Source organism: Telmatherina bonti (assembly GCF_933228915.1).
Source record: "Telmatherina bonti genome assembly, chromosome: 22".
In the NCBI taxonomy this organism is placed as follows: Eukaryota; Metazoa; Chordata; class Actinopteri; order Atheriniformes; family Telmatherinidae; genus Telmatherina; species Telmatherina bonti.
In genome coordinates, this window is record NC_136631.1 from 24,590,051 (window position 1) to 24,607,412 (window position 17,362).

General features: G+C 41.6%; 1 protein-coding gene across 1 annotated transcript in view; it reads left to right on the top strand.

The window, feature by feature from the left end:
• Window positions 1–17,362, top strand: part of dnmt3ab (DNA (cytosine-5-)-methyltransferase 3 alpha b) — a 42,181-nt gene that overhangs the window by 10,282 nt on the left and 14,537 nt on the right. Inside the window, exons 4-6 of the mRNA XM_079261969.1 lie at window positions 222–573; window positions 9,251–9,297; window positions 12,051–12,197. Coding sequence (XP_079118095.1) covers window positions 222–573; window positions 9,251–9,297; window positions 12,051–12,197 — 546 coding nt within the window. The remainder of the gene's footprint in view (window positions 1–221; window positions 574–9,250; window positions 9,298–12,050; window positions 12,198–17,362) is intronic.

Here is a 17,362-nt window from a genome sequence, read left to right on the forward strand (position 1 = left end):
TTTTATTGTCTACACCCCCCCCAGATGGAAGTTTTCCAAATATGCTGCATGATTTGTCATAGATCTTGTTGTAAAGGTTTTGTTCATTTTACATCCAGCTAGTTCATCCACGGGTGTGACATGCAGAGCAAAGTGAAAAGTAGCTGCAGGAGCAACAGTCGCTAAGGCGGACAGATCGCCAGGATGTTAACATTTTAAACCTCCTCTTCCATCGCCCGCAGGTCGAGAGCTGTGGCTCTCCCAAAGACGGTGTGAGTGTTGGCAACATCTACACTGGGGTGTGTAGGCCGTCCATGGCACAAGTCCACAATGGAGACATGGGCGGGCACAGAGACAGGATGCCTGATGCCTGCTTTCCCAAACAGGAGAAGAGGGAAGTGAAGAATGGGATCCCCAGAGACCCTTCCTCCTGCCAGGCAGAGGACAGCTCACATGGTCAGAGTCTGAGCCCTTCCCAGGAGAACGGGTTCCTGCCCAACCGGGAGGAAAAGGACCTAGAGAAAGACAAGGACGACAGCCTGATGATGCCACATAAGAAACGAGGGAGACGGAAACTGGAGCGGCCAACAAAATGTGAGTTTTTCTAGCTACTGGTTGTTGCTACACCATCTTTTGATCTGCTGTGTGTTGAGCCAGCAGGAGAAAAAAAAAATCATGTGCATGTGACTTGTACAAGATGTTGAGTAATGATCTATAAATGGGCATCAGACTGTGTGGGTCTGTGCAACTCCACACACAGAGCATGGGATTTAAACAGCCAGGATTAGTAACACTGAGGTTAAAAGCACTGCATTCATGCAGCTGCACAGTGCACTGCAGGAAAAAGGGCTAAAACACAAATGTTACTGCAGGGCTGCAGGGATTATCCAAATGTTGGTTCTGTAAATATTTAGAGAATTGTGTATACATGGTTTTATCTGTGCTGCATTTTGCTGCCACTCAGGATCATCAGGGTGGTCTTAACAAATGCTTTCAATATACACCAATAGTTCACGTTTAAATGCACAATCTACAAGGAAAAACAGCTGCAAAAAAAGGCCAGATTTCCTCTGACATAATGAAGGAAATAGAAATGCCTGCTCATTTCATCCAAGAACAATGTGCTCATTCTTTTACGTTGTGTCGTTTCACTATTACTGTATATAAAAAAAGTACAAACAGATATACATATATTAGTTAGCATAACTAGCTGACAAAACAGAAAAAATCCTTGTTTTAGTCTTCCTCCTGTCCGCTCAGTTCCTGTTTCTCTTAACTGTCAAGCAAAATGCACTATGGTCCAAAAAAAGTGCAGATGTTAAAAAAATGTTATCAAAAGGGAATGGCTCCTTCATTAAGAGATTGTGTAAAGTACTCATCTGACAGAAGCCAGAGAGCGCTCACATCAGAGACTGGAAACCACCTCTACTCGGTGGATTAAAGCTAAAAGCTACATGACAAGAGCAAGAGCTATTTGGTTACCTTGTAATGATCCAGATTTTACAGAAGAAAAAACAGCATTTTGTGCAAATGTTATATTGTGGAAATTTTCACCACTTCATTTGTGTAAGAGACAGTTACACGAACCATGTCTGCAGAATTTTGTGGGAATTTACTCTGGACATTATTGCCAAAGAGAAGTTTTGTGGTTGAATGTAGTGAACTCTTGAAGATTTGCTTGACATATAGATGTTTTCATTTTGCCTTGCTCATTTGGTTTTGTGTTTTGATTCTCCAAGTGAGTGTTCTGACTGATGTGTGCTGCAGGGATAGACACCGATTACTCACAAGCTGCTCATACAACCCACATAAGAAAAATCCTCTGACAATATTTTTTTTGCCTGTGACGATAAAAACAAAAAACCCTTCATGATCCAGTTGTTCCAGCTAAATGTGGAAACACACCACTCAGTGTTTTTTTTTTGTTTTTTTTGCTAGCCGCAATACAAATCACGAAGAAACATCTGTTTTCACCAGAGTACATACAGCCAGTGCCAAACACACGCTCTATTTGAGCGAGCCCCTGCTGAGTTAATCTGCAGCAAACTACAGTCGGCGCTGCGGTCATGAACAAATCAACCTCAGGCGAATCAACACGAGTGTTCCAGGTATCTTGTTGCTCACTGAGCTATTTACAGAGATCCCTCCTGTCAACTCTATTGTGATTCTAACTTTTGCTCATAGCTGATCCCTTACAAATTATTGCAGTGATTGAGATCATGTCTGAACTTTTTATCTTTTTTCTTTTCCTCTCTATTGAGACACTGGAAACTGGAAACAAAATTATGATAGCGGTTTTTCAGGAACTTGTACCCATCTGGTTATCTAATGGCTGGTTATTATGAGTAATTTATTCCCATCTGTTGGACTGATTCCTCTCCTGCAGCCCACTCATACTTCCCAAAGCAGTTGCATCGCAACCACACTACCCACAATGTCATCATCTTAAAGAGCTTTGCTAAAAAGTTTGAACAGGTAAATTAAATATTGATTAGTAGCAATAAACAAATACAAACTCATGGGATTATTTAGTTTTTGGACATTTTATTGCTCATATGTTTACACATAGATGATTGTGTATTGATTCCATTGATGGAAATTCCAAGAAGTAGTAAAGTGTATAAGTTGAGACTAAATTCAAATTAAGGTTTGAGTAGCCGTTTGAGTAGTTTTAGATTAAAACAAAGTAATAATGTATTGACAACTTTCCAATATTAACTGATTGACAATTAATTTGACAGTGTTCTAATGTTACCTTCTTTATTTTTTGGTGTTTGGCCGCTATTTTTGTATATTAGCACAATAAAAAAGGGAAATAGCATTTAGTGGATAATTTCTTTGTTGTAACAATGCTTACCAACAATAAATCTTACTTTCATTGGAGGGCCTGTTTATTTCTGTCATGCCTCATTTGTGGGATGAGCATCCATCCATCCATCTTCTGCCGCTTATCCGGGGTCGGGGGCAGCAGCCTAAGCAGGGAAGCCCAGACTTCCCTCTCCCCAGCCACATTTGCCAACTTTGCGGGGGGGATCCCCGAGGCGTTCCCAGGCCAGCCGAGAGATATAATCCCTCCAGCGTGTCCTGGGTCTTCCCCGGGGTCTCCTCCCAGAGGGACGTGCCTGGAACACCTTACCAGGGAGGCGCCCAGGAGGCATCCTGACCAGATGCCCGAGCCACCTCAACTGGTTCCTCTCGATGCGGAGGAGCAGCGGCTCTACTCTGATCCCCTCCCGGATGACTGAGCTCCTCACCCTATCTCTAAGGGAGAGCCACGGCCACCCTGCGGAGGAAACCCATTTCAGCCGCCTGTATACGAGATCTCGTTCTTTCGGTCACGACCCACAGCTCATGGCCATAGGTGAGGGTAGGAACGTAGATCGACTGGTAAATCGAGAGCTTCGCCTTCTGGCTCAGCTCCTTCTTCACCACGACAGACCAGCGCAGAGCCCGCATGACTGCAGACGCCGCACCGATCCGTCTGTCGATCTCGCGCTCCATCCTTCCCTCACTCGTGAACAAGACCCTCCAAGACCCTCCAAGTGAGGTCCTGCCTCCACTTGAGGCAGGACCTCACTTGCGACCCGGAGAGGGCAATCCACCCTATTCCGGCTGAGGACCATGGTCTCAGATTTGAAGGTGCTGATTCTCATCCCAGCCGCTTCACACTCGGCCACGAATCGCTCAAGCGAGAGCTGGAGATCACGACCAGATGAAGCCAACAGGACCACGTCATCTGCAAAAAGCAGGGACCCAATCCTGAGGCCACCAAGTCGGATCCCCTCATCACCTCGGCTGCGCCTAGAAATTCTGTCCATATAAGTTATGAACAGAATCGGTGATAAAGGGCAGCCTTGGCGGAGTCCAACCCTCACCGGAAACGAATCCGACTTAACTACCGGCAATGCGGACCAAGCTCTGACACCTGTCGTACAGGGACCGGACAGCTCGTACAAGGGGGTCCGGTACCCCATACTCCCGGAGTACCCCCCACAGGAACCCCCGGGGGACACGGTCGAATGCCTTCTCCAGGTCCACAAAGCACATGTAGACTGGTTGGGCAAACTCCCATGCCCCCTCCAGGACCCCAAAGAGGGTATAGAGCTGGTCCACTGTTCCGCGACCAGGACGAAAACCACACTGCTCCTCCTCAATCCGGGATTCGACTATCCGGCGGACCCTCCTCTCCAGGACCCCTGAATAGACCTTACCAGGGAGGCTGAGGAGTGTGATTCCCCTGTAATTGGAACACACCCTCCGGTCCCCCTTCTTAAAAAGGGGGACCACCACCCCAGTCTGCCAATCCAGCGGTACTGCCCCCGATGTCCACGCGATGCTGCAGAGGCGTGTCAGCCAGGACAGCCCCACAGCATCCAGAGCCTTAAGGAACTCCGGGCGGATCTCATCCACCCCCGGGGCCTTGCCGCCAAGGAGCTTTTTGACCACCTCAGCGACTTCAGCCCCAGAGATAGGAGAGTCCACCCCTGAGTCCACCAGCTCTGCTCCCTCATGGGAAGCCGTGTTGGAAGGATTGAGGAGGTCTTCGAAGTATTCCCTCCACCGACCCACAACGTCCCGAGTTGAGGTCAGCAGCTCCCCATCTCCACTGTACACAGTATTGATGGAGCACTGCCTCCCCCTCCTGAGCCGCCGGATTGTGGACCAGAATCTCCTCGAAGCCGTCCGGAAGTCTTTCTCCATGGCCTCGCCAAACTCCTCCCATGCCCGAGTTTTTGCCTCGGCAACAGCCAAAGCCGCATGCCGCTTAGCCCGCCGGTACCCATCAGCTGCCTCCAGAGTCCCACAGGCCAAGAAGGCCCGATAGGACTCCTTCTTCAGCTTGACGGCATCCCTCACTGCTGGTGTCCACCAACGAGTCCTGGGATTACCGCCATGACAGGCACCAACAACCTTACAGCCACAGCTCCGGCCGGCCGGATATATATATATATATATATATATATATATATATATATATATATATATATATATATATATATATATATATATATATATATTTCTCTCTTCACCCACACTCACATACTCATGTTAGTTCTATCGCTAACTCAGCCACGTGCCTCTCTTGCCCCTCACTCGGCCACAGAGACACCAGCTTTGACCTTGATGAGAAGTGCAGTAAATAAATCGAGGGCGGAGCAACTCGTCTCCTGGCAACGAGCCTCTTTTGGGAGCTGGCAAGTCCCAATCTGGGACCCTGCCAGGTGGATGGCATTGAGCCTAGAGCTCTTTACAAACTGAGTCTGCACTCTCTATTCACCTGATTTGTGCTTCTATGGTTTGTTACGTCTCTTCTAAGCAGAAACCAGGAATTACCCTGCCTGCTGATGGTGACAGAAACTCAGCACTAGATATCTGAATGCTACTTTTAAGGATTTGAGTTTGTAGCTGAAGTGGTATGAACGCTGACATATTTTTTTTTTTTAAAAAGACATTAAAACACATGTAAGAGACACAAAATATTGTGTCTTAAAGCAGCAATGCGGCTTTTATGACACTGCTGTCAAAATTACTGGATGAATTTAGGGACACTTCCAACATAGATTGTGTTGTTAGGGAGTCCATCTCATGTTTGCATTAAACAATGCAACTCTTTTCTCAAAATAGCAAGCATTAGCAAGTTCTGTACTTTTGCTAGAAAGAGGAACAAGATACTTTGAAAAGGTGCAGCTAGCCACAAAGCCAAGAAAAAATAAACTTCCTGCGAAAGGTAGCGACTTGGCTGCTGTCAAGCATCAGTTTGTTCACAATATTTGTTGCTTATAATACACAGACAGGATTTGTAGCATTCATTCTTTCAGGACATTAATAGGGACATGAAACATTACCCTGTAACTGTACACATCTGAATGAAGTTTTTGTGAATGCTTCTAAGAGAGAAACAACCTTGGTGGGGGCAGTGTGGCGGATCAATAGTCAGCTAAACAGGGTTTCTGTTATCCATCTGGAGGGCACAGGAAGGATTTGAGCTCCAGGTGGAGTGGAACTGAGCTCCAGCAACACCAGAGCTGGAACCTGCTCAAACTGGCAAGGTATACTCTCTCTGGGCAACATTAGCCAGCTCCCCTCACAAACCCAGTGACCTTGGCAGTCTGCATGCCTCACCAATTTGTTATATAGTCACTTATTCCTGGTGAGGACAAGGAGACCAGTAGAGAGCGGTGGTATAGGAGGGGGGGGAAGTGGGGGTCCAGCCACACATGGAACCAACGTGGAGAGGCTGCTAAGAGAGCTGACTATTGTTTGAACAAGTCTCTATGGTACTTCAGTAACAAGCCAGTTTTGGCTGTGTAGAACAGATGCCATCTAAACTTGTCTTTAGCCTCTCAGGTCTCAAGTGTTACGATAGTGTCAGTGCTTCCACTCAGCAGATCGCCATGTTTACTCAGGCTGCGCTAATACATAACAGGGCTGCTTAAATGATGTGTGATATTCTGCCGGAGTCAAATCACTGACTGGGCACGTAAAGAAACACTGCAAAGTCATACCTGAGGTGTTGTTGAGGCAGTCTTTGGCCTCTTTATTTTTCTGTTGCTTCTGTGAGTGAAAAAACACTGTCATGTATCATAAATCTTGACTGCTCTAGTGTTTCAGTTGGGTGGTATTCATGCTCCCTGGCTAACCCCATCCCTGCTCTGCCGAACATGGGCAAACAATGCTGTTTAAGAATGAATAACATGCCTTTGTTGTTACAGACCTCCAGATCTTAAATCATGGCCAAGCGAGTGGAAACCCCCCACTTTAACGTTTACTGTTTAGGTTTTTTTTTTTTTTTTTGCGATGATGTGTATTAGGCTGCGGTTTGAGTGCACAGTGCACATCTTACCAAAGTTTTCACTGTTCTATTCTTGTCTAAGTTCACCCTGCTGCTGCACCTCCCACTTTCAGTTTTGCAATTTCCTTCAGTGTATGGACATGTGCTAAGGTGTTGAACGCTTCTAAAAGCAGCAGGTTTCAACTTTGCTAGTACACTGAAAATATCTTTACAGATATTAAAGTTTGCCCCTTTTTTAATAAAAAGGAGATTAAACTTTCATCTTACTTCTTTCAGACTAACTGATTTATCTGAAAACTGAGAAAACATTTGGCAAGTTAATCAGTGTGCAAACAGCATATTATGTTATTGTTAGATTCAGTGTTTTATTATAGATTCTACACACAAAGGATGGACATGGCCATCGTTGCATCACCCACTTTTTGAGTGAACTGTGGTTTTGATCCATATTTGACCATATTTTGAAAAGAGGGTGGGGCTAAGGATTATAATTTAACACTTAAAGACACACTACACAACTTTTGTCGTTTTCCCCGTCACGTGCCCCCTATCGACGGCTAACTGGGCATTCATCATGCATCCTACCTGACCTGTTAGCTCTCTTCAGCCAGCAAACGATGATGCCTCTTGTTTCGTCCCTTTCTGTCTTTGTTTTTTCCTTTCTTTGCTGAATCAGTGACGTTGAATGTTCAAAACAGTCAGTTTCTTATCATACCGTAAAGCCAAACTCTGCTGCAACGTCATGTCGTGTTCCTGATGTAAAAGTTGTATAGTACATTTTCTCAGCCTCTGGGCGCTGCTGGGTAGCAGCTCTAGAAATGCACATGAAATATGTCGTGGAGTTTTAATGGAAAGTAAGTTAAGTAATGCGTCTTTAACAGGACAAAAATACATACCTTAGGTCTTTCATACAATGACAGCATAGGGAACATAGTGAGTTAAAATTTCACAAGAGAATGTGATGCATTTTTAATCGAAATCTTAAAGACCTTTATTGACATGTCATGAGTGATTGTTGGATTCCACTAAGATGAAGGTGGTACCGCTTTGTGTGATGTCTCATCATCAAGGTTTTTTTTAAGGAGTGAAAAGGAATTTAGTCTTAATTATTGCACTTTTAATACTGTGACAAATAAAAATGTCTTGTGTAAAAAATGTCTATGGGAAGTGGAAGTAGAGATGTCTTGAAGCCAGGGCCTTGTGGTCATCAGTGGAATTCCTGTTTAGGGTAGCAGCAGCTTTCCTTCTGATATTACATAGAATACATCTATATTTTTATACAGTTTTTGAATGTCAGACTATTCAGACAAATGATGGATGAGTACCCCCCCCCCCCCCCCCCCCCCCCATGTGACCCTTCACATGGTAAATTGGATGTAGAAAAATAGATCAATAAATTGATGAGTGGGGGACGAATAAGTGTTTTTGCTAATACTTATCAGTGTTGTACTTTATTAGAAACCCTTTGTCTTATTGCTTATTGTTAAAAATATCTTATTTTCTCATAAGAGTAGAAGGTCACTCCAAAAGCTTTCCTCTGCCAAATCTAGTCACTTTCAGTATATGACAGTTTGCAAAGGAGCATTACTGAAACCCTTACCATAATTTGATAGGTGTTTCTTTTGACCATGTTAAACTTCTCCTCTGATTTTGTGTAATTTGACATGTTAGTTTTTGCATTTTTTTGCTCATAAACAAAGACACAAACCTGCCAAGACAGTTAGGGAACCTCCACTGTCCAATCAAAGTCATATGATATTATCTAAAACTCATGGTAAATGCTCCTTTATGACAGTTAGGTCAGCTGTTGGAAAGCCAAGATTAATCTTTGACAGAGCGCGATCAGCTTTCTCAAACATGCACATCATAAAAATACCTGAGTTTAGAACTGGCACAGCATGCATAGTAGCATTATATGGCAATAATGGCAACAGGTACTCAGAACTCGGTTCTGATCCACTTAGGGGTTTTCTAATATGCAGTATTCACTGTTACTGAGTCACACAAGTGGAGCAATATGTTTCTGTCTTTATGACTGAGAATCAGCAGCAAGAGCATGGCCATGCTAATAGCAGACAGCTGTGTGTCTCATGAAGCGGGTATATAAGGTCAGAAGTATAACATTTGCCAAAGTAAACCTGGCAATTCTCCACTCTCATAACCTGGGTAGTCACTCCAAAACTTCTGGGTTGCATCAAAATCTTTATGTGCTACCTGAGTGCACAAGCTCCAGTGATCCCAGATGATTTTGTGCTATGAGCATACACATGAAGCCAGAAGCTCTCAACAGTTTCATTAAGTTGTCCTTAATTTGATCAGACACATAGTTATGGAAGGCAAGATTGATAAATGTGTTGTGCTTTATTGATGAATGAAAAGGCCATGTGAGTTTGACACACATACAAGGACAGCCGGTGCCAATTCCCACCCTCCTATGAATGATTCAAGCCATCCATTGTGTCGCTGTCTTCTCTTTAGATGTGGAGCACAAGGAGGAGGACAGGAGCGATGTACTCAAGAAAGAGGTAAGATTTGTGTGCTGTTGTTGTCTCTGTTTTCTGTTTGATGCAACTGTTAAGGTTTCTGTCCCAGTTGGCAGCACGTTGACTTCCCTTTTTGGGAGGAGAATTATATTTCCTGTCTCAAACAGTACATCCTTTGCATGCCAGTTGTGATCGATGGTTGTGGTGGAGTCTTCACGGAAGCAATTTTTATGAAATACAGGAACTTTTTTCGAAGAAATAGTGAAAATTAAGTGGTTTCTTCACCTGACTCAATCTATCACTGGTATGTTATCAAGTTGGTCAACTTAATGTTGGTAAAATGCTGTTACTTATGATTGCAGTGCATGTTTTATTGTGTGGTGGAGGGTAACACCAGTTATCTTATTGGAGACTACTGTTTGCACCAACCTTCAGTGGTTAAAAGTGAAGCCTTTGCGAAGGTGCAAAAGTGCCAAAAATTGCAGTTCCCCCCTCGTTTGATAGGGACTCCAAACCAAAGCAAATCTCCATAGAGTCCCACGTTAAAAAGACAAACTTAACAGCAGAAATAAACATGTTTACAGCCTGGTACAAAAAACCATTTTAGGTTTAATAGGTCAGGTTTACCTTCATGACAATTGTGGGGAGAGGGAATTTTTTGTAACTGCTCCATTTAAAAGTAATTTAACCTCAAAATTCAGCATAATTAGGGGACATGTCCTTTTGATTGACATGTATCTGATATCCCGCTTCAAGAGGAAGAAATGTAGAACAACTGCGGTTTTTAGTCGGTTAATAGTGTGACTTAGCTTTAACCCGCTTACCTCCATTAGCTGGTTAGCTCGCATTAGCTCTGGGTTAGCTCGGATAGCACTTAGCTACAGGCAGGTCAGAGTTCGCTAGATGTCAATCATCCACCCCCATGCTCACAGTCCCCCTCTCAATTCTACCTCTTTGCCCATATTTGTATTTTCTGGGAGAGACAACACGTGTGAGGCTGCCAAGATGGCGACGATAGGAACCGCCCCAATGAGCTTCAATTAAGCTCTTCTGAAGCCTACGGGTGACATCACGGTGGCTCCGTCCATGTATTATACACAGTCTATGGTTTGCACAATATAGCCATTAGTTGTAACAAGCAGTATCTACCACCACTTACTGGAGTTAATGAATTAATCGATGACTGAATGAACACATTTATTAAAAATGTGCCACTCATATACACTGTATATTACACCAAGCATTACCCTCTGTGACGGTTTTATAAATCCCACTACCTGTTATAATAATATGGTAGCTCAATAACATAATATGTTAGCTATGTCAGCTCCAAAATCTTATTTTTATTACTGGGTTCACCATCAAAACGCACATACTTCATCTCCACATGGGAATCTTGCACAGAAGCTCTTTAGGAATTGTGTTATTTTCAGTGTTAACTTGGAAATACCTTTAATACCTAAATTCTTGGCCTTGATAGGCTCTTTATTTTAAATTTCCAAATGCAGTTAGACTGTGAATTTTTTTTTTTTTTTAGTTACACTCTTTCGGGTAGAAACCTTAATAACTCGAGAGAATGGGACTTTTTTTTAAACATTGACCCTCTAAACTAGCAAACACTGCTTTTAATACATTCAGGTGCACCTGCCATAAAAAATTTTAGTTTATGATGTTTGTCACTCAGAATGTTTATGGCCTGTTTGCCTTAGAAGAGCATTAAACTTCATCTGTTTTGATTGTTGCAACTATATGATTACGACATAATACAAGGTAATTTAGCTGTGTATGATCAGCAAAGGTCAACACAAAGTGATTTATAGTCTACACACACAAGGTGAAGAAACACAAGTAGATTTAATACATTGTGTAAATAAAGACACCCCACACCATACAAACCCTGATTGTTAGTTAATACTGAAGATGTTTCTTTAATTACACATCTGACTACAGCCAGAGAATGGTGCATGGAGACTGGGACACTTTAAAGATTGGTACAAACATAAAATTTGAATGTTTTTGTTGTTTTCAGTCACTGTAACTAATGAAAATTGAAACCCTTGCTTCCCTATCTGACTAATAGTGAAATCTTCAGTCCAACTTGCTACGCTGTTCTGGCACACTGAAGTTACAGAGTGGTATCAGACATCTCCCTCAGCAAGAAAAGAAACTAAACAAATTCCAAAAACTTTTAGCATGGCAACTTTTTTCTCTCTGTTTTTCATAGATTCATTGCTGTCAAATTGGGTGTAATAATTTCTGATATAGCCAGGTGGGGTTTGTGCTACATTAAGCCAATGAGTTTTCTACACTGACTGCATTGAATTTTTAATTGACTGCACCCATTCAATTGCAAAAATCTTAATTCCAGTTAGAAGAGATTCCACAAACACATTTTCCAAAACTAGTCCAATAAGTCCATTTCCATGTCCTGATTCAGTTTCTGTTTTAAACTTTCTAATGCTGCAAATAGTCAAAGCTTTCCATTTTTAACATTTTTTTAAGTAAAAACTTTGCAGATTTAGATGTCCAGATATACCAACTGGTTCTTTTGCCTTTTGACTTATGAAAGAAATGGTACCTAATGGTGTATAGATTTGAAATATCAAATACACTTGGGAGCATCGGCCTTAAGATACTTGCCAGGGAGTTGTGATCATCTTTCGAGAAATTAGACAGTCCCCTTGGCAAAACCTTGAATTACCCACATTTAAAGAACTATTTCAGCAGGTTAGATACACAATTTTACTACAAGTCTGGATGCTTCTTTATGCTATTTTCTTTAACACCTTGAACAGGCAGGTCGAGGCAGGCTACGAGGGGGAGTTGGTTGGGAGATCAGCCTTCGTCAGAGGCCCATGCCCAGAATAACCTTCCAGGCTGGTGACCCTTATTACATTAGCAAGCGGACCAGAGAGGAGTGGCTGGCCAAGTGGAAGATGGAGGTGAGTACCCCAGTTCTGTCCCAGCCACCACAGACAGCAGGGTTAGGGTTAAACATAGGGTTAAACATAGGGCTCCTGGTCTATTCACAGCCAAGTGTATTTGATGGGTCATTTAATATCTCATGAAGGTACCATTTATTTCAGTGGACTTCCTTGGCCACAACTGACCTTGTTGCAGTGTTTACTGGGTTTGTTCTCTTGAATTTTGCATCAACGATGCAGAAATCACACAGGTTTTGGGGCAGAAACCTTTTGGCACATCATGAATTGATAATTATGGGATCTTAAAGCAGTTGTCAGTGCATTTTGATCCATAGCTTATTTTTAGAACTACATTTGTTCCTCACAGGGGGACTATTTGGTATTTGTGAATCAAATTATTTATAGTCATTTAGAAATAATTGACTTTTTATTGCCTAAAACAGAGATGTGAGCAGTTAACTGGAAGTTGCCATTTGACAACATACTGTGATTCCTGTCATTGACAAAGGACTAAAAGTAAATAAAAGTGTTTATGTAGCAGCTGAATCACTAGAAAAACATAATTTTAACCAATGTCCTACTGTTATGTGTAATGAGCAATAATTACTCATATATTGCTCTTGTTTTGTGCACAAGATGTGATTCCTTACTCATTTGTGACAAAATGTTACAGTGACTACAAGTTTTAGGTAATGTGGGATGCATACATGGTAGGTATTGTGGCTTCATTATTAAATGATCTTCATGACTTTGGATTGGGCCTCAATGTCCACAGTGGGGATCATTATATAGTAAAACAGTTTCAAAATGGGAAATTGTGTCTCAGAAACAAAGTGGAAAAGCACAAATCCTTTGCAATGCAAGCTACTACAGAGCTTGTAGTTTTCTTTGCCCTCTCTGAGTTGGGATAAAGATTTGGAGGGACAGATTGTCCCTGGTTGGCCATAGCTACTGCTGGGTATTTCATATCCTTCCCAAAGTTTAAATGTGTTATATGGTTTCTTATGTTTGTCCTGTTTCCAAAACATTTAAGTTCAATTTCACTGAAGCTTGAATGTTTCCGTGTGTTAGCTCTTACTACAGTCGTTGCCAGTCAGGTTTTTAAGCTCAACCATCTTGCGTCATTTTCCATCCAGGTGCTTCATTCCCATTTATCCGTGTTCCACCTCTTTTTTTTCTTTACATTTCATCAACATGTCTCATTAATTAACACTTAGGAAATATTGGTATCCGTTGATATTGTAATCGGAAATTAAGAGTTGGAGAAAATAAGGATATCAGTTATCAGGTAGTAAAGCCAATATCGAACATCCTTAATAGAAAAGAAAAAAATACATGGTCAGTCAAAATTACTTGCAGATTTATTGGATGTTCACATAAAACAAGCCCTGTTTTACATATTTAAGATGTTCTAGTTTGAAAATGACAGTCATTGAATTTGGATGCTTCTCAAAAGAACAATACGCTTCCCAGAGAGCTTTACAGTTTTATGACTGATGTTTTTGCTGAACTGGAAAGTTATTTCTCTGGGTCCAGACTTTAAATCTATCCACTCCGCTAAGCTGATTGATTCTTCTCGGATAATGACATAAAATAGTAGTTTCTCAGTTTAAGAAAGTCAGGTCAAATGAGCGCTGCGAGAGCACTAATGGTTTAGCCAGTCAGTTCTATCGACCTAATCCCATTTTCAAGCTGTTGCTGAAAATTGTTAAAGCTGTGCAAACTTAAAAAGTTGTCAAATTCAGGCATTCTAGTGAACTGTTGACAAAAACAAACACTGAACATATGTTCACTCATGTTTATGAGAGTGGATGCAATGTCAGACTGAGGCTGAAAATGATTGCAGTAGCAACAGCGGTGGTGAGGCTGTTTGACAAGAAATCTCTTAAAGTGTAAATTTAGTGTAAAGACAACAAATACGAGAAACTGTGAAACATTTAGACAAGACAAGACTCAAACTTTTTTTGAAAATTTACAGTGACAACTGAGAAAACATCTGCTGATTGGGTTCATGTGATATAAGTGTAATAGGAAGAAATAAGTAAGCATAAGTATTCCTCTGATTGTTATAAATGTTTAGCTCCATACATTTCTTAATTACACATGTTAAAAGAGACACTTGGTAGAAATGCCAAATTCTACATCATCTTATGTTAGAATGAAATGTTTTCGAGGAATCAACGTGAGGTTTTTCCATATACTCGTCCTCCCTCTTCTCCCGCTCCTCCCTTTTGAAGTAAGCTCATTGAGTGGCCATAAAAGTGTCTCAGGGGAGGAAATATTGTCAAATTAGCAGCTTTGCGAGGGTCCTACAAGTGGAATATCATCATAGATGGACAAATAAATAGTTTATGTTTACAAAACAGAAGCAGCTTACATTGCAGAAGTAGCTCTACAAGGCTGAGATTTGCAAGATTAAAATTGTTATCTTGCTTGTTGCAAGCTTTTATCTGATTTGCATGATCAGTTATTTACAAATGTTTTCCACTGAGCCTAAATATGATCATATTTGATACATGGTGTAAAGCCTTTCCCTCTATTCTTGCTGCAAAGTATCCTACTGTTGCACAGACAACATGTTAGCTGAAAAGGTTACGACCGTCTTGCACTTTCTCCAGGATCTTTCTTTTTTTTTTTCTCATGTGCCATGTGTTACGGTGGACTTCTACTTCCTTCACTCTCCATTTCCCTCCTCCATTCTTCTCCCGACCCCTACCCCAGCTATGGAAATGAGCTCTGTGCGATGTATATGAGGGTGAAGATGAGGTTTGCAGCAATTTTCCAGCCCTGCTTGCAAGACAGCCTCCTGGCTTATTGCCAACATTTTTGCAAGTCCTCTCTAGCCAACCAGAATTCCTGTCGGCAATCACCTGACCCTGAATTCCCAGACAAAGAAATGCTCATGCTTTCTTTTTTTAAGCGATCTCCTCTACCCCAAGAGTGGGGGCGAAAAAAACTCAAGCCCCACACTGGATTATGAGGGTAGCACGCTGGCGTGTATGGGTATGTGCACTGCATTGTTTGTTTGATAACACAGGGGGATAGTGTGCATGTCTGATTAGCCTGCTTACAGCGAGGGAAATATGCTGACTTCAGGTATTTCCACGAGAGTTGTTGTGGACCATCTGTGCTGCATGGCTTAAAGGAAACCGTCTCTTTAAAAAAGGAAGCATGAGCAGGCTTTAGCCGTGTTTGGGAAAAAAGTTGCTGGCATTAAAAAAAAAAACAAAAAAAACCATAAGTTTCTCCCGCGGGATGAATATGTGCTGAAACTATTTCCTGTTTCAGAGCAGCACCTAGAAAAAGTCAGAGTAGCCTAAATTCTTTTCTCTGGGCAATATGTTTAACTTAAAAATGTTGCTCTTTCTGTTTTTTTTTCCAGGGTCAGGGTGATTTCACCTTACATAACATTTGACTGAGAAAAGGCTGAAGTTGTTGTGTAGGCCTCAAAGCCCTTTCCATGTTATCTTTTTGTACTTTGTTCCGTTTGACTCAAGATGTACATTTAATGTAAGAACAGGAATTTGATTACTTAAGATTTCAATGAACTTTTGATCAAACCAAGCAGGCTCCTTGGTGAGCTTCTTAACAAATCAAATTGGGGATTAAATGGGAATTCTCTTCTTGTAGTCTATGTAATATTCCTAATTATCTCTTAAAAGGATGCAATACAATGAGAACCAGACGGCTTCTTTTGATGCGATCCCCCCCTAGGCCACTCATGAAATACGCAGCGTTTGTAGGGATCTGTGTTAAAACTAAGTCAGTGAATGCAGTAGAAAACTTTCACTTGTGAGTTTTCTGGAAATGTTTTTTTTTTACTTTGAAAAGTCAGAAAAGCCACCCCTCCAAGGTTTAACGTTAGCTTTTGTAGCATTTTGATATGATGCGTTCATATCTGTTATGACCTAAAAGTTTTTATTAGATCTGCTCAGTACATAAAACTTTGCACTGAACACACATTTCAGTGTTTAATCCACAAAACAAGCACATAAACGAGAACACTATTGTGTTTTTTGATCATTGCTCATGAAAGACTATTGCATTCAAAGGTTCATCTAGTTTTTGGTCTTTTAAAGACTTAACTAATAACTTATAAAATCTAATTTTTATCTTCTAAACTGAGTTCTCAGGATGTTTCAATGCAATGAAACTTTTTTTTGAAAACTTCAACATATTTTCCAGTATTACAGAATTTGTTGTGGCCTGTTTAGTTGTTTAGATATTTTCAGAGTATGCAGCTGCGTTTTTGAGTCTTTGACCCTTTGACCCTTTGAGACTAAAGAGCTTACTTGTAAAGTTAACAGTCATATTAAAAACGGTTGTTGTTTCATAAATTACTGGAACTGCGCAGTAACTGGCTATTTTGTTAACAAGTGCAAGCCAGATCTGATAGTAAAGTTTCCTCTGCACACCCCAGAGACCAATGTCTGTTCTCTTTTTTTTTTTTTCCTGCCTCCCAGTGCACTCTGTCACCCCTTGAGCCCTCAGGGTATCATGCTGCACAGCCTCTAAGTCAGATTATCCTCTATTGTGCAACCAACATGTCTCTACATTCTGCCAGAGGCCTGCACAGCTTTGTTTTCACTCTACCCATAACAAAGTGCACCAATACTGTAAGCACAGTCTTCCACGGTATTCAAATTTAACATGTTTTAATAGGTAAAACTTGTAAGTGTAAACTTCTAAGAGTCTTCAGCACAATTGCTTTGATGCGTTTGCACAACTACAGGGTATGTGCATTCATTTTTAGCGTTTGCATTCACCACAGGCGTGACAACGGATATAAACTGGTGGTATTTCTGAGCTGTCAGTGACAGGCAGGCGTGTGTGAATGATAAAGACCGCATTGTATCTCCTCTACCTCCTTTTCTTTTTCCCCTTTAGGCTCGGAGGGCTTGTCTTGCTGGTAGAGCGGCACACACACTGTGAGGCCCCCAAAAGGGGGCATTTACAACTGGGAAGAAGTCCAGAGACAAATATCTGCTTCTTATAGCTGCTATACTTTCCCTCCTCTCACGTCAGTATTTTCAGCATCAGTTCCTTATTGGTTTTGAAGAAGAAGGACACTTAAATAAACCTAACACAAAACAAACTAAACAAGCACAGATAAGAGTTGTTCAGCTGCTTTATTGGCATTTGCAGTCCTCTTAGTGTACCTGTGATAGACATTTAGTCGGTCA